This window comes from Larimichthys crocea, chromosome III (genome assembly GCF_000972845.2).
Source record: "Larimichthys crocea isolate SSNF chromosome III, L_crocea_2.0, whole genome shotgun sequence".
NCBI lineage: Eukaryota > Metazoa > Chordata > Actinopteri > Sciaenidae > Larimichthys > Larimichthys crocea.
In genome coordinates, this window is record NC_040013.1 from 5,117,684 (window position 1) to 5,135,003 (window position 17,320).

Here is a 17,320-nt window from a genome sequence, read left to right on the forward strand (position 1 = left end):
CTCGACACACATGCATTCAGTGCGAGAAGCGTTCACTCCCTCCACAGGAGCGCACAGCTTTTTCTTTTTGAGGGGAGACTGTGGTGGAGGAAAGAAAAAAAAAAAGAAAAGAAATCCAGTCAGCGTTTTGTAGCACTTTCAAATGACTTCCTCTGCCTCGTTAGAGATATTGGCATAGCTGACAGATCATTTTACGCCAGTTTAAGGGATGTTTTAGGGACAAATTGTCTCCAAGGGGCAATTGGAGCGGGTAGTCTGAGCCCTTATAATGCGGAGAGATCAAGTCTCAGTAGTTTGTCGGTATGAACGCAGCGCAGACGGACCCTGAGAAACTGCTTTCATGGATTGACTGATTGATTGATTGGCATTTCATTTTTTCATTTTTTCCTCCCCTAATATCAGAGGATTTTCTCTGCGTCGTGGTTAGTCTAATATTCCATTTTTTTTAAAAATCGTGGATTATAATTGGGAGTCGAGGATCTCTTTTTTTTCGGAGGTGCGTCTTTAATGAGGATATTGATTTTTTTTTACAGTTAGCCTACGTCTGGGTCAAGGATCCGGAGAGGGATATTAACCTTTCACAAGGTGGAAATATTAGTCTTTTTTGGACCCTAACTCACCTCTGTTGCCGCTGAGTCCAACATGAAGTCTGTCACTGTGTGGATGTGCGTTTGCATCTTTCTTCTGGTCTTAGGTGAGAAAATAAAACATTGAAAAAATGAATATCTTTGTGCAAACTGTGATTTTTGTTGGTCATATGCATATATATACAATCTGACATCAGTAATCACTGTCAGGGAGCGTCTTGTGATATGTGCCCACTTTCCTCATGCAGGAGTTGTTCAAGCGCACAAGGTTATTGCGCCTTTTTATATGAATTTATTATCTTTTATCATTATTATAGTATAGGAAAATACTGATGGGCGCTCAGATTGCATGCTTTTATTAGATTATGTGTAATTGTCACCCATAGTTGCAGATCGAACTTGATGTACGCGGGTGAATCACTTCCATTGGATCCATTAAACAACCTCTGCTTCTACAGAAATACAAAGTTCATTACTGTAACAGCTTTTAGTCAGCAAATGGAAAACCTCTGAGGTGTTTTCAGTTACTTGAGCTTGGCTGAATATGAGAAAATCATCACCATCATCATCATCATCATCATCATCATCATCAACACAATCATCGTTATAAGTGTCCACACATGCTGCTGCTTCAGATCAAATAAAAAGACAGATCAAATATTTTCACAGTTAACTTCATGTTACTCTTTCCTCACCCGTTGCTCTCTCATTCTGATGCAGTATCCCCCTCCTCTTTTCTGAGCTCAATGCCCAAGATCACCACAAGGGGTCTCTCTTGTCATTTCACCAGAACTGTCTGTACTTTAGTGTGTGTGTGTGTGTGTGTGTGCATGTGTGTGTGTTTGAGAGCGTGAAGGTGCGTTTTGAATCTTGACTCCTGTCAAACTGCAACACCTGAGTCTCTGTGGATCTCTGTTTACCTATTTTAATCTCATTTCCCTGTTACCCAGCTGTGAATTGAATCTACTTCACATCTTTTAAACAAGTGCCTGTTTGATATGAGATAATTCGTCAATACCCAAGTCCTCCCTTGATTAGATTTAATAGAAAACTGAAGGCTGCAGTTGTTTTTGGACGTTTTTGATGTACCATCTTGACTATGGGTAATTACATGTCACTGTTCATGAAGTAATAAAACATAACAAGGCCCCATGTAGCCTGGATGAGATTCATGTGGACCATGAAGAATGCAATTATCTTGCTAATGTATGCCTTGGCCTTGGCATGTGGGCACATCATTCCTATCGAAGATGTATAGGTTCCACATCCAACTTGTTGCATCAGCAAAACAAAAGTGAAATCGTGATATGTGCTTACACTTCCACACACACAGTCTCTCTCTCACAACATTTCTCACAATCTCTCATCTTCTCACCTCAACCTTTGTCTTTTCGTCCACATCTAGCTGAGGCAGCGAGTTCCTGGGATGGTTCCTCAGCTTTGTCCGTGTCATTGGCCAACGGTTCTCCAGGATCTCCAGACACTGGGTCTGGCCCCGGAGCTCAGCCAGAATGGGTAGACTGCATCCAGGCGAGTGACATGTGCAACCAGAACCCTTACTGCAGCTCTCGGTACCGGGTGATGCGCCAGTGCCTTGTGGGCAAGGAGAAGGAAGCCATGCTGGACAACAACAGGGAGTGCCAGGCTGCGTTGGAAGTGCTGCTGGTTAGTCCTCTGTATGACTGCCGCTGCAAAAGGGGCATGAAGAAGGAGCTGCAGTGTCTGCAGAACTACTGGACCATCCACATGGGGCTCACTGAAGGTAAGAGGCAGATGGTTTTATGATTCAACGTCTCACAAAATTCACATCACATCGTGTTTAACTGTGTTGCAGTTTCAGACCCTGTAATATTATAAGACCTCTTTAGGTCATGCAGTTTCTTTGTGAGACTACAAATGTATTCATAAGAAATTAGCACTTTCACATTTTTCTCTTCAGTGTCATTATTTCCTCTCTGGAAATAATTCCCTCTGTGTCCGTGAATTCACCTCACCGTTCGATAGTTTTGTTGTTTGAACACGTACAGCAGAGCTTTATGTGAGCCTCATGGTCATGTACAACAATTCAAAGATGTATTGCTGCAGTAAATGGTTTGAGTGTGTGGATGTACAACACACCTCTATTGATATTAATGTGTATGACTCATTCTTAGGCATTATAATATTTATGTTAAGTGAATCTTCCAATCTCAAGTACCAGTGTACTTTCCGATCAAAGACAAAAAGGATGCACCACACCCTTTGTTGATGCCCTATTCCCTGATGCCCTCTTATAGTCATCCAGAAGCCTCTGATGAAAAATATATGCTTTCCTACTTTCCTCACCCTCTCGTAAAGTAATGGACCTATAATGGGATTACATTACTTAGACCTGTTATGGTAGGGTTATTGGTTTTCGCCTAAAGTGTTCCATATCACCATGTAATTAGGTTGCAATCGTATAGCTCAGTGGTCTTTATGTGTCCACTTATGCCGGACATAAAATAGTACTCATGTTGTAACGTTGAAACCTGATTTTTACACTGAGAGACATTTAGAGAGCATAAAGCAGCCTATTTCATATCTGACTGACATCACTCTTGGTCCATCCTTAAGGGTCAAAAGCACTACAGCGTTTCACATTACGACAAATCAGAGCTGCTAGAGATCCCGTGACCTGGGGATTAGGCCAAAGGGGGGCCTTTACCCAAGAGTGACATTTTTTCATGCTCGTACAAAGTCTCTGTGACTGATGTCAAGTGTCACGCCTTGCAAACATGGAGGACATAGCGTACTCAGCTGTTTTGACACGTGGGGTAATGGTGGAAACATTGCAGAGTCTATGAGCTTTGAGCATTCTGGGCTTTTGTGTTGTGATCCGTGAAGTGATTCGCCAGGCTGACTGCTCATAGCACCAGCTACACTTCATCAGACTGATGGCAGCAGAGGGTCCCTGACATGAGTTCAAGGGAAATGTAATGGCATGGATGCTCCCCAGGCCTTCTGTCTCACTTCCTGTCTTTCTCTTCTTTTCTGAGTCTTTCTCCCTTGTAATGATCTTACTGCTCTCCTTCTCATTTTCTTTCTATTCTCCCCAGTTAAAGAGCTGCATCATTCAAAGTGTTTTGTCTTTGAATGCATCATGCAAGTTGTCTAGCTGTCAAGGATTGAGACCTCCTGTGTCTGCGGTATGCCCTACACAGAGCTTGTGTTTCTTTCCGAATAAATGCCTCTCAGCAGTGTCCCGTTTTTGGCCCTGTCGCCCTCAGAGATAAAACCTGCTTTAACACAAACGAAAAGCTCTTACAGTGCAGCTTTAATCTAATCACGATCCATTGTGCAGTCAAGCAGGCTTTTGTTAACTGGAAACAATCTATGTACAACATCCATCTCTGGAAACAAACACTGAATCCCAGTAGACCCCCTCAAAATGGTGCTAAACCACTTCTTCCACTGTAAAAATCAGCTGTGGACGAAACAAAGAGGTTTCGGTGTAGCAGTTGGGTTAGATAACGGAGCTTTGAAAGTTTTATTTCACTCTTGTCAAGGTGGAGAGATGAAGAGTGCAGGAGTATACGAGAGAGAAAGATTAGAAAGGCGAGGATTAAAAGAAGAGTAGAGCTAAAGAAGGCGAAAGGTACATGGATAACAAAAAAAGGACAGGGCAATATTCTGCTAATGTGATGAACTATATGCCGTATGAAAAGAAATGCATGATGACTTAAAGATAAACATATTTAGCACATTTCTGCAGCCTGGGGCCATTACAGAGTGTAGTAAGCCACATAGAAATAAGACTCCAGTGTCTCTCCAGTGTGTTGACCGGGGGCAGGAAGTTGGCCTGTGAGCTTGAGGGCTAAACCACTGTGTCTGTGAAGAGAAAGCTGATGTCGACCACGGATGTCCTGGGATTGAGAAAGACAGAACCCTGCTTTTAGGCCAGCCCTGTCTCAACAGTATATCCCACCGCCTCGGGCAGGGTTATCACACTCATTTAGTGCATGTCCTATTATTCCTTATTTCAAATGCAGAAATAAATAAATAAACAGTTCAATAAAACACGTGAACATGAATAAGTGGTAGCCCTAAGTGGACAGACACACCAACAGGAAAAATATACTTTAACTTTAGAGTTAATTGACTTCATACCATATCCACGTATTACAGACCAGTGTTCGCTTTCATCAAAATAAGAAAGAAACATCTCTTTCGAACATGTGCATGAAGAAGAAGAATGCAGAGAAATATTTATGTTGAATTAAAAGAAAAACGCATTTATGTCGGGTCATGTGCACTTCTTTAACTTGGACCGCACTTTTTTCATGAAGGATCATGATCAGCACAAGCCTGGGGGCTTTGTAGTGGAATAAAAGACGATTGTACTTGAAATGTGCACTAGACCACATACTTTATCTTGAAGATCTTTCTTTCATAGATTAAAAGCATTTTGTCATCCATAGACCACAAGACATAGAAATACTCACCATGTGAATCAGTTCAAGGACTGTCCTTTCAGAGATAAAGGATACCAGTCATTGAAAAAAAAAAAATCATGGAAAGATCTGCTTCTTCAGATTCCTTGGTTGGCTGCTTTGTCTCTTTTTCCTTCCACTGAGGTTTCTGTCATTCAGCTGCAAAGTGGTTGCATTAGCAGATTTTTTTTGTTTTGAGATGAGATTTACTCTGAGAAGTCTTGGCTGACACACCTCTTCAGTGCCGAATGGTGATTGGGGACAGTACCTGTGGAGTGGCAGACAGGGGTGGTCGCTTCATTTTCAAAGAGGGGGATTGGATGATGTCCAATTATCGGAGTACCACATTGCTCAGCCTCCCTGGGAAAGTTTATTCCAAGGTGCTGAAAATGAGGCTCCAAACATCGAACTGCAGGATCAGGAGGAACAGTGCAGAATCCTCCCTTGCCGTGGAACAGTGGACTAGCTATTTACCCTTTAGCCCCGTTACTGAGGGAGGGAGCTTGATACGAGCCATCTGGTCTTTGTATAACAAAAGTGAGAGCTGTGTCCATTTTTCTGGGCTCAAAATCAAATATGTTTTCAGTGGGTGTTGGACTCAAGGTTGCCTCTTGTCTTGTCTGATCTTGTTCCTAATATTCATAGACAAGATCTCAAACCACAAGCGGGAGTGAGAATAGCGTCTGCTTTGAGAACATGAACTAGACTGGGGCAGTTAGCAGCCAAGTTTGAAACAGCCGGGATGAGAGTCCTGAGGCCAGTTGAGGTGGATCGGCCATTAAATTAGGATGCCCTCCTGGACACCTTCATTTTTCTGGGGCACATCCAGCCGGTAGGAAATCCTGGGTCCAACCTAGATCTTGCTGGAGGAATTACATAATCCCATCTGGCCTGGGATCCCCCCAGAAGGAGTTGGAAAATGTTACTAGACATGTGTGGCCAAACCTGCTTAACCCGCTGCCACCGCAAGCTGGTCCCGGGAGAAAAAGGATGGATATATGGATAGATCATTTTGCTTCTGTGTTTGTGATGAAACAGTGCTGTGACAGATAATCCCTTCAGTCACTTGTCATAATTTTCAAGTAGTATCTTAATTGTACCTTGATTTTTGTTTATACCTGAGGTAATTCATGGCATAGTCTGATTTCCATGGAAGGACATCAAATGATAGTAAAAATGATGAGGTACAGGGTGTCGCTTAGCTCAGTTGGTAGAACATCTGCCCCATGTACAAAGGCTGAGTCCTGGCCCATGATTCGAATCCGACCTGTGGCTCTTTCCCGCAAGTCATTCCCCATCTCTTTCTCCCCACATTCATGTCACTCTTCAGCTGTCTCTATCAAAAAAAGCTAAAAAAAAATATCTTTAAACACACGCACAACATTGCGTTAACCTGAGCAGTCTGCACCTCTCGTACCTTTCGAAAACAAAGAAGAATCTACCCTGAGACTGAAAAGTTAATCATTCAATCTTTTTGCCATGTCATACCAGACTCCCCATAAAATGTCCTTGTGGGAAGGCCCTCGGGCATGAGATGTAACTGCAAATTACATTGGTTATAGCAAACAAGGTCCAGACACTTAAGAGCTACACGAGTCTCTCCAGTTACACAAGTCCAGAGAGAGGTCTGAATCTTTGAAAGGTGTTTTAAAGTTGACAATGTGTGTGATGAAACGATACATTGCTGCTGAGAAAACACTTTACAGAGTGCCTCGGTATGACAACAACGTGACTCAGTACCGTCATCAAGTGTTGCTTGATGCGTCTTCTTGAAATATCAGCAGAAAACATTTTGACACATTTCAGCAGGTGTTGGCAGCGAAGTTTCTGCAGCATTTTAAATTTGAGAAAGTGCTATTTACCGATGGGAATCTGAATAACGAGGGCCAGCGGCTATGATGTGGGGTCAGATTATCTTTATCTGTTATTGCCAGCCCTCAGGCCACTGTTCTGCCCTGAAAGGCTAAAGGGTGTTATAATGCCGGTCTTTCAGCCATCAGTAATGGTGCTAATGATGAGCTGTTAATTGTGTTTTCTAACGAAAAATGGCAACTGAATTCAATGTGTCAATGCAGTCGTCCTTGATGGTTTCTGTTCTGAATGGGCCTGTGTTCGTACGAGGCAATGAGGTCTAGCAGTTTAAATCTATAAAAGAAGTAATTACTAAGAAAGAAACATTGGCTGCTACGCAGGAATATTGTATAGGCGGCTGTGGTTCTCTTTCAATTATGCCCAGGGCCTCATGTGGATATATAGCCTTGTAGGGGTTTGCAGGAGAATTGGTCATTTAAACGATAACTTTTCACGCCTCCAACATACATTATTTCATAGCCTTAGCTGTGAAACCATAGACCGGGTCTCAAAGTAAGAATCGAAGATCTTTTGTGAGGACCTTTCAGAGCAGTTTAATTAGCTCAGCCAACTTTCACTGTAGAGAGAGAAAGGAGAGCTCCACCAGTACTCTACACCAAGTCTGCTCCAACAAGCTTATCGTCAGACAAGGCTACATCTTTACATGAAACGATGAGCATACCAGACATTTTTTTGTGGAGCGATTTATTTTATTTTTTCCATTTTCATGAATGTCAGCATCGCAAAGGTCACCTTCTGAATATGTCACTACATCATGCTAATAACACAAGTCGGCCCCCTAATTCTGCGGGTAAGTTAAATGAAACAGACGGAGTAAGAATGCTGCGCACATCATGATAGACTGAGGCAGGGAGGAAGAGGAATGGAGAGAGCTGGAGAGAGGACAGGAGGTGAGGACAGGCCGGTAGATAGATGATGAGGGGGGAAGAAAATTTAAGAGAGAGGCAGAGAGAACCAAGGAATGAAAGAGCGGGAGGAAGAAAGACGGAGTCATGAGGGGAAACCGCGAAGGAGGGGAGGGGGTTACAAAGGTACACAGTATTCCTGGGTGAAACCATCATTACTATGAGCAATGGTAGCAGTCACCGGCCATTACCTTAGCCATCCACTGTCATAAGCAGAACATTTTTCCTGCCTGCCCCGCATGTCAGGGGAAAGGGGAAGCAGGCTCCTGCATGCTGAATACGTCCTCTCCGTTTTCTCCCTCCCTGTGCTGGAGACCCGGTCGGCACTCGCTAGGTGGCTACTTCATCATCGGAGGAAGAGACCTGTCGATAGCATCTGAATGTGATCAATAAGGTTCTTTCAGAGCTTTTCCCCTCCTCCGCCTTTTTAATGCCTCCTCCTCCCTCCTTCCCCTTTCATCTTTCATCCCAAAAATGTGAAAAGGATCAGTGGAATATGATGGCAAAACAGGAGCTGTTTGTCCTCATAAATCTGTCTAATGATTTTCTATACTGTAAGGTGAACTGCCCCGAGATGGCTCCCATTCACTGCGAGGCCGGTATAGAGTGTGACAGTTTGGCTGAAATGGGGACCAGGTAGCGGGTTTTAGATTAGCCTTTTATAGCAGAGTGAGTTCTCTGGCTCTCTATCAGGCGGCAGAGTGAGTGACGGGCCATTCTGCTCGGTGAATACTGTCATGATGTGGGCATTAAGACTCACTCCTGGCAGAAAGGTTCACAGTGGTGCTGAATGAATGTGCATCACAGAAGTCAACTATCAGACCCCGGCGGCTGTCATCGCAGCATGCGTACTTCTCTCGCCTTCTCTCTGTCACTCTCTCTCTCTCTCTGCATCATTAATTGAAGTAGCTGTTTGTTGAAATAAGTCAGCCAAGTTTTCTCTCTTCCATATGGTGGGATTCAAAGCCCAAACTAGGAGTCCGCTATGCAGTTAGATTAATCACTTAGGATGTCATCCCTCAGTTACCAGTGTGGCAGCGCTAATCATGTTTACAGTAAATATTTAACTTGCCTAATATTGGCTATTTAAGCTGTTTGCAGCATGTAAAATTATGAGCGTTTTCTATTTATTCATATTGATATAAAACATAAAATGGTGAGGAGAGGCTGATATATTGGGCTGTGCTGCCGCGGCCTGTTTTTAATGTTCTCCCCAATATGCTGCTATGCCATAAAGATGATAGCCGTTTTTATTTAAGTTTTGCAGGATTTACACCATATTCAACATTTAGTACCTGACACCAAATGCTGATTTAGTTAAGCGAGTGTATAACTATTCATATTAACATTACAGTCTCATAGCCAAAGGGAAGGCTGGAAATGTTTTTTTTGCACTCATTTTCTCATGTGTGTTTGCCCACCACGCCACGCTGGATTGGAATTGTGAGTTGAAATATTATTCCGAGCTAATCCAATATTCTATTTGTATGGTTTTGAAATTGAGTTTAAAATGTCAATATCACTTCAAAAGCCGAGCCGTTAACTGAATTTATGCCTCAACTTGTGTTCCGTTAAGCACAATTTGAAGAAGGATGCATTTGTGGTATCGTTTCACTTTATCTTCTCCTTGTTGAAACGAAGCACATTATGGGAGAAAGTTGAGTGGACAGATAAATGCATTTAAACTAATGTAATAAAAATGTGAACTCCCATATTCTGTGTTTCCCTCTGATACATTTCTATAGAATACAAGTGTGCCTTGAGAAGTGATTTAAAGAGGGAATTGTCCTGGCTCGCCTTATCTCCACAGACAGCTCATTTGCAAACTTCGGGAGCTCTGACAGCAAAGGCTCGGCCACCTTTTGTTACCAGCTGAGTTCGGGCCTCTGCTGCGGACCTCCGGCTGTGCTGCAGGCTGCTCAGACTGTGCTAAGCTTTCTTTATATGTGATTAATATAAAAACAGAAGTAGTGTTGCAATATATTATTATAATTTGAATAAGAGGAACTATGTAACAGGGGTATTTGGTCATTTTCAAACATTGCCTGCAGCAAAAATATGGACAATATAAAATCAATATTAAACGAGAACACAATCAGTGCAGGGCACCTTTTAAAAAACAAAACAAGGTGAATGACAGTTATTAAAATTGACTTTGCTTCCAGCCATAAACGGTTTGCAAAGAATGTCACTAAAATCCATAGGACAGTTTCCATCACCTCAGGAGTCGAGCTTCATTGATAATGCATATGAAAAGGATGAGTGATGGAGCCTAACAGCTTCATAAAAACCCCTCATGGTAACGGAGAAGAGTGTGAATCCACTTTAAAGCAGCATTCTTCTCATGCTGGAACTAGGGAAAGGCCCGATTGTCTGTCTGAGCTGTGCCGGTCCTGCTCCATACTGTCAGAACAAATGAAGTCAAACGGAGGCTTAATTACAACGATAAGTTGTTGCCCTGTGGCTAAAAACATCTTATCACTAAACAGCTGGGAAGAATTTTCTATTATGAATGCATAATTGGGTCCAGGGTGACTGTCAAGGAGCAGGTTTTTTTTTTAAGTACAACAGGGCCTCCTTCTGTGGCGTTTTACACATCCTAAGGGTGTGTGTGTGATTACAGTGTGTTTTGCAGTTTTATAATTCAGCACGGCTTGTAACGTCCATTTAAATAAGCTTTTGAAATTCATTAAATACAGCCGCTGATGTGGCTGGACATTATTGTTTCATAGGCTCACCACAGCACACACTGTACAGTTCTACTTATGAAATTTAATGTGCCTTAACACTGTTTGATTGCCGGGCTGATTGTGCAGTGAAGCTTCTCCACATTGTAAGAAGCTGCCTGAATAAAATGGCAAATGACCAGAGAACAAGATGTTTTGCTTTTGGCAAAAGATAGGGCGTCCTTAATTCCATGTTGCTTTGTATAGCACAATGTGTTCTTGGTGTGCGGGGAAGAATCGTCACACTTTCCGGTGGTATATGTGCCTGTTTTTTCAAATACACCGTTACCGTGTCCACCCCTGAAAAAAGACACAGAAGGTTGAGGTTAAGGTTGTTGTTTGCTGAGTAAGTGGTAGTTGTGAACTCCTGAGAGCCTTTAAAGCACTATAGCTTTAGAAGGTAATTGTTGTAATTAGACATATCGAGAGATCTCGAGTCCGGACGCTTCTCCCTTTTTTTTCTTTTGATCGAAATGTAAAGAACATGAAAGGAGATGTGGGTGATGCAAACGGGGAAGAAAAATAAACAGAAATATACTTTCAAATTCATGTGCCTCACCCGATACGCAAACAAAAAAGACAAAGAAGAAAGGCGCATACAGTACACACAAAACTTGGAAGATTTAGGTAATTTTCTCTCTTTGTGTTACTCCTCTCGCCTTCTTCAATTTTCTCTCTTTGTCCGTCTTTCCTTTTCTTTTCCTTTGTGTCTCGGGTCTGACTCTCCTCTGCTCTTTTTCCCCCTTTCTCAAACACGTACAATCCTCAACTGTGTCAAATGTCAATAGCTATATGTGCTCAGAGAATGGCCAGCTGAGCTGCTCCATCTTGTTATGATTGTAAATATTGATGGAGAGGAGAGATGTGGAACTAGAACTAGACCTAAAGCAATGAATCTGCAGATGTACGCGAGTCTGAGGTTGGTTTTCTGTGGACAAATTATGATAGAAAATTCCCTTTAGTAATTCCCCTTTCACTCAATATTCTAAGTGCAGTCATTCCTTTTTTTTGTGTGTGCATGTACATATCTCCCTGTGCTTTTGATTCGTTTTCTACTTTCAGCAAAGTGTCAACACATGGCCGATGTTATCACGTCATTTGTGCCTCTCATTTTTATGATTAAATAGGTTCACAGGAGACATGAATAACACCGCACTGTTGACTAGTGAACACGGGCACTCATAAATACACATCCACAATAACCTTAGCTATTATCAGACATCATTTTATCAGCTTGCGTCATCTTCTTCGGAAAGCATCCGAGGAGGATTGTGATAAACAAAATGTACTATATCTATTGATTGGATCTCCTGATTGGTTGTCTAGGTAGCACGGTGTTGAACCAACAGGTTTCGGATTTTCTCATTTGTAGCAGCGGGAGTCTAAACCTTCCTTCACAACACCCTCACTGTGTTTCTGTTGGGATCAGAATGCAAAGCTATTACACATTGGAGGGTTTGTCTCAATCACACGGAATGGCTATGAATTTTAAACGCGGGATTAGGGCCTACAGAGAAGCAGGCACATGGGGCAGACTCAGTCAGTTGAGTGCTAATTTGATTTTTAATTTTTTTTTGTTAACAGGGAGGATGCACTGCTTGTACTTTAGTCCTTCAGCTGCTCCCCTTAAAATCTAACCACAGCAGGGACAAATACTTTCTCCAAAAAGGAAATGATTTGACTATTATCAACACCCTGTGTTTTCCATACGGAAAAAAAAAAAAAAACTGGCTCATAATGGGATTCCTCAGTTGTTGGTTAGCCAGTGCAATACTGGGAAATGACATCATTACACTATAATATTACATTTTAATCCAAAACATGGTACATCCAATGAAGGATAAAAAGCTTAACTTTGCTTCCAAAAAGAAATCATGAACTGAATTTTCCCTCTGTTTTTTTGTGTCCTGCAGGTTATTGGAGCTAAAATGAATTCCTATGTATTTGTTTTAATGATTATTGATAGCGTAAGGCCTGTTTCTGTTTTTGTTCTTTGGAAACGCTCTAATTCTTTGCTTTGCAGGGATGGTAGAGTGCGTAGCAGGTCATCCACATGAGTGTTAATAAATCTTTTGTCATCCTCCTCACTGTTGTTTCAGGTGGAGACATGGATGACTCATCTCCGTATGAACCTGTAGCACCAAACCGGCACCCTGACGCGTTCCGCTTGGCCTCCATCTCTTCAGGTATCACAGGTTTGATCTGAACTGAGCACTTGGTGGTTTATCACAAGAGTGGAAATATTTGTTCTTGAGGGAGTGAAATGAGTTTTTTTTTTCTCTCCTCGGGATAAATAGCTAGTGCAGACGTTTAAAGAGCCTGTGTCGATCTTTCCTCACTGCTGAACTGTCCTTGGCCTTTTGAATAAATTGGGTACTTATCATTTTATCTCGTGGCAGACAGTTGCTGTGGGCTTGTGAGGTAAACTATATACTCTCAGTGCACTAACTCACACCTTTCCCAGCTATTGATTTGGTGTTAGTTTGATTTCCTTACTGGTTTACTAATTAAACAGCCCAGCACTCAGCAGGGGAGCTATAGCTGACTATTTAATTCCAGTTATTACCGTCACGGTATCAATAATCAATAAAAATCTTATTATAAGACACAGCTACAATGGTTAATGCAGTGCCGTTGTACAATAGGTGTGATTGGACACAGACGCCTGTCCATTGCAGGAGCTACGGGCTACAGTCACTTGAAAATTTAATCGTTTTCTTTCATCCAGTTCTGACAGAAATTTCCGGAGGATGTTCTTTTCAGTGTGTTTTTTTTCCGTGTGTCTTTTTTGCCAAAAGCAATCTACAAACATGGAAGACAGCACATTTTCCTTTTCTTTTGGCTGATGTATCTTGTTTTGTTTTATAACTGGGAGGTACAAGAAAGACACGCTTTTCTGCATAATCCCCTTAGCTTAAAATCAGCAGTGTATCACTTGTTTTGTTTTGTTTTTTTTTGTTTTTTTGAAAAGCGTTTGTTTGATATATTAAAAGGAGAGAGCACCAATGAATGTGAAAAAGTGCCGGCTTTAGTTACTTTGGAGTTTTTGAGAAACGATGACAAACTGCCTTCCCTGATTTAAGTGCATTTTCATCTAGAAAGCATTTTTTTTTTCCCACCAAGGCTGCAGAATGCTCAAAATTTATTTTAATGACAGAAAATGTTGCATCTGTATTTCGGATGCACGCAAAAATACACAAAAGTAAAATATATAGTCGTTGTTAATTATGTTGATCTATGATGATTTTTCTCAAGGCTTTGTACAAGTATACAACTTTAAGTCATTCTGACTCATGACTAACCCTCATGCCTGAGTTACAGCCATTTCAACTCATCCCGTTACTGTAGCGTCAAGTAAAGGTGACCCCCCCTTAAATATTGCATTTTTTATACAGTATATAAACAGTATATATACAATAATGCAAGCATGTGAAGCAATAAATGTAAAAAAGAATGATCTGTGCGTAGGAAGGAATATTCATGGATAGCATCCAGGGCAGATCATCCTTGATCAACGTCTCCAACATTTTATTGACGTATGTTTAGTAGTTGCCCTGATAACTAAGAGTCCAGCAAGATCATAATTAAAGAAGACAGACGCTTGTCTTTAGCCCACCAGTGCACCAGAGTACACGTGCCCTGGTAAAACAAGGAGCGCGGTATAGTGTACCTAGCCATATTAGGATATAACAGGGGACTCATTACTGTATCCATTTTGCTTCAGCTATTTCTTCCATTCTCTCCAAGGTGAAATATTGGATTTGCTCTCTGAAATATGTTTAGCCGCAAGCTTTCTTCATTATTTATCATTTCTGAGGACAGAGTAATTGATTGTGGCGCTGAGAGAAAACCACAGGCAAACAGATAAGTAATTACACATTTGTTTTATGGAAATACTTCTCATTTCGGTTACTAAACCACACAAAAGTATTCATGTCTATAAATGTTAAACTGCACAGAGACCCAGGGAATATATGATATCTGGTCGGCTGATGAGGACAGGGGAGTGTATACTCTCCAAGAGGAAAGGTAGGAAATTGAAAAATAATCTCTGCTATTTTAAAAGTTTTTGTCTGGGAGGAAGATAAGGGACGGAAGTTGTGATAGAAATGAAAAAGAATCCTATACTTCCGTATGCACTCACACTCCGAAGTTAAAATTAAACAGACCATATAGAGACTCTGCATTGCCCCAAGTGATACCTACAAAACTATTTCACACTAGCTTCTCCTTATGGGACTGTGTAGTCCACTCTTTTTTTTTTTTGCATATCTTCAAAATGAAAATTTGCATGCTCCGTACACACGCAGACAAAAAGACAATGAGCAAACGTAACCCTTGGCTAGAACTGTGCACCTACGTCAGCAGTGTTTCATGAGTGTCCCCGTCGGCATCAATGGGCCTTTTTTCCACTGATTTCTTCGCTGTGAGGCACAGCGCGATCTATCAAGCCTTCTTCCTCCACCTCTGGTTTTCCACACCTGTCATCACTAAAGGGTGAGGGTGATAAACTAACTACCTTAGTTTGAGTTGTGACAAGGTGGACTGCCTTCAGTGTCACCAATGTAGCATATCCCCAGTGTGACTGCTATGGACTCTGACAATGTGCTAACTTTGAGAAGCTATTGGAAGTAAGTTGACGGTTGCATGAAAAATGCTTACTGTCATGTTACCCTGATTCTCAGGTACAAGAAATATTGTTTTCCAGAGGGAAGATTTCCGTTCCATTTTACCACCTTAAATAGACAGCCCAGTTGACACAGCGCCAGACGCCTTGCACAGTTAGGCTTCGAGATAGATCCTGCCATGTTTTGACCCATTGTCACGAGGTGTGACCATGCACACCTGCACACCTTTCTATATTCTGCTCAAGCAGGCTGGTTATTTCCAGCCCGTGTTCACTCCTGTGGCCTACGACACCTCACACGTCGCTATGTCATGCAGTCAGTGTCAGGGCAGAGGGTATGCTATCTGATGGTGGTGATGATGGATGGAGAGCAGAGGTTATATAGGGTAGCAAATATGTGAATAGCACAATACTGACAGCTGATTGGAATTGGATGTGACAGCTGCTTATCAGCAAGTGGGAATGCTTGCTGGTTTTCTCCTTTGGGATTGCTCATGACCACTTCAGTGCGCACAGTATAGCACCCACAGCTAGTGACAGCCAAGCCTGCATCTGAAATATATTGACGGTTATGCACTGTGAACCTGTAGTTTTCTTGACATAGGCAGAGCTTTGTGCTTTTTCACCCTCACGAAAACTCAAAGCAGCATTAATCACATTCTGATTTCAGCAATATCCTGAAAACACAATGTTTTAGTGTCAGTTCTGTGTCATGCATCAGACACAAACTTTGTGAGACATGGATCACTGCAGACAGCATGACAGGAAATCTTAAATAAAGCAGAAATTCAGATTCCTTGATAGCACAAATTATGTCTTTTAGCTGTTGCAGAGGTTGACTAAGCAAGTGATTGAGCGAGAGAGGAAGAGATCAGACTACTTCTGCCCTTATTATCAATGCCTGAGATACAGTGGCAGTAGTATGCCTCACACATTTACAAGGTTGCATGTAAAATGCTCATCACAGGTGCTATCTGTTCAGCAACACAAAATCACAGTGCAAGTCCCAAGACATGAGAAGTGCAGTAACAGTATTTATAGTGTTTCTAACATGAACAGCTCAGCACAATATTGTTTTATTTTTTACTTTACTGCTGCCCGGAGTTGACTTTTACAACCATTTTATTAACTTATGTAGGTAGTATTTTTTTTCATTGTATTTAAGCTCACAACAGGTCCAGTCCAGTGCATCATGATTGAATCAGCCAATCCTATATTACGTATTGGATTTTTTTCTTTACAGTTACAGCAGCAATCGGGTCAAAGGAGAGAGGCACTGAGATTTATTTTAGCCGGCTCCAACATTTTCACAAAAACACCAAAGTATCAAGAATGAACTCCTAAAAAGTTAGCTGTCCATCCCAAACCAAAACTCTGCTACTTATATGTCTTCACTTGACATTGTGGGAAGTTTAGGATACATTTATCCTTGTGAAAATAAAGACACACACTTGTAACTCTTTGTCACTGGAAAAATCTTCATTCTAAAATAATAGGGAGTGCTGAGCGAGTCTCTCCCAGAGGAAATCTACTGATAATCGGTTCTCTACCCAAAACCTCTTTAGTTGCTGTAAGAATTGAACGCAATAAGTAATATTAATGCATATTTTCCCTTTTCTAATTAAATTGGACCAAACACCAGAGGGAATCTAACAAAATCAAACAAAAAGATGAAGCATGGAGATGCTACAGGAGTGTACATTTGTCTTGTTTACAGTCCCACACCTGCCAGTAACAGACGTCTCATCGCTGCAGCAAGTTTAGTTAGTTCAGAAAATGAATCACCTTTGGTGCCTTGTGTGGTCCTGTTAGTTTGTGTGGTGCATGCAGAAACCTTTAAAAAAAATGTAATCAAAACCCCTGAAAATCTTAGTTTTTTATTATGGAAAAGAAAAAAAGCAGTAAATCTTTATATCTGAGAGTTGATAAAAGAAAATGTTTCACATTTTTGCTTCTATGCAAAGCCCCACTAGAGCGACGGCTATATTCATGGAGCTGGAGTTACAGTGCATACCACTGTTTTCTTTCCGTTGCTGTACAAGTCAATAGCCATCTACTCAAATCAATAAGACATCCTGTATGAGGGATGTGGTAGAAAATCCTCCCCCCCACAATGCACCAGGACCTTAATCAAAGCCCAAACAAATGGCAT

At 41.5% G+C, this 17,320-nt stretch overlaps 1 protein-coding gene across 1 annotated transcript in view; it reads left to right on the plus strand.

The window, feature by feature from the left end:
- The window catches only part of LOC104922815 (GDNF family receptor alpha-2), a 43,098-nt gene continuing 25,778 nt past the window's right edge, over positions 1–17,320 (plus strand). The window contains exons 1-3 of the mRNA XM_019276005.2: positions 1–694; positions 1,993–2,349; positions 12,641–12,727. Of these exons, the coding sequence (XP_019131550.1) occupies positions 643–694; positions 1,993–2,349; positions 12,641–12,727 (496 nt within the window). The 5' untranslated portion in view covers positions 1–642. The remainder of the gene's footprint in view (positions 695–1,992; positions 2,350–12,640; positions 12,728–17,320) is intronic.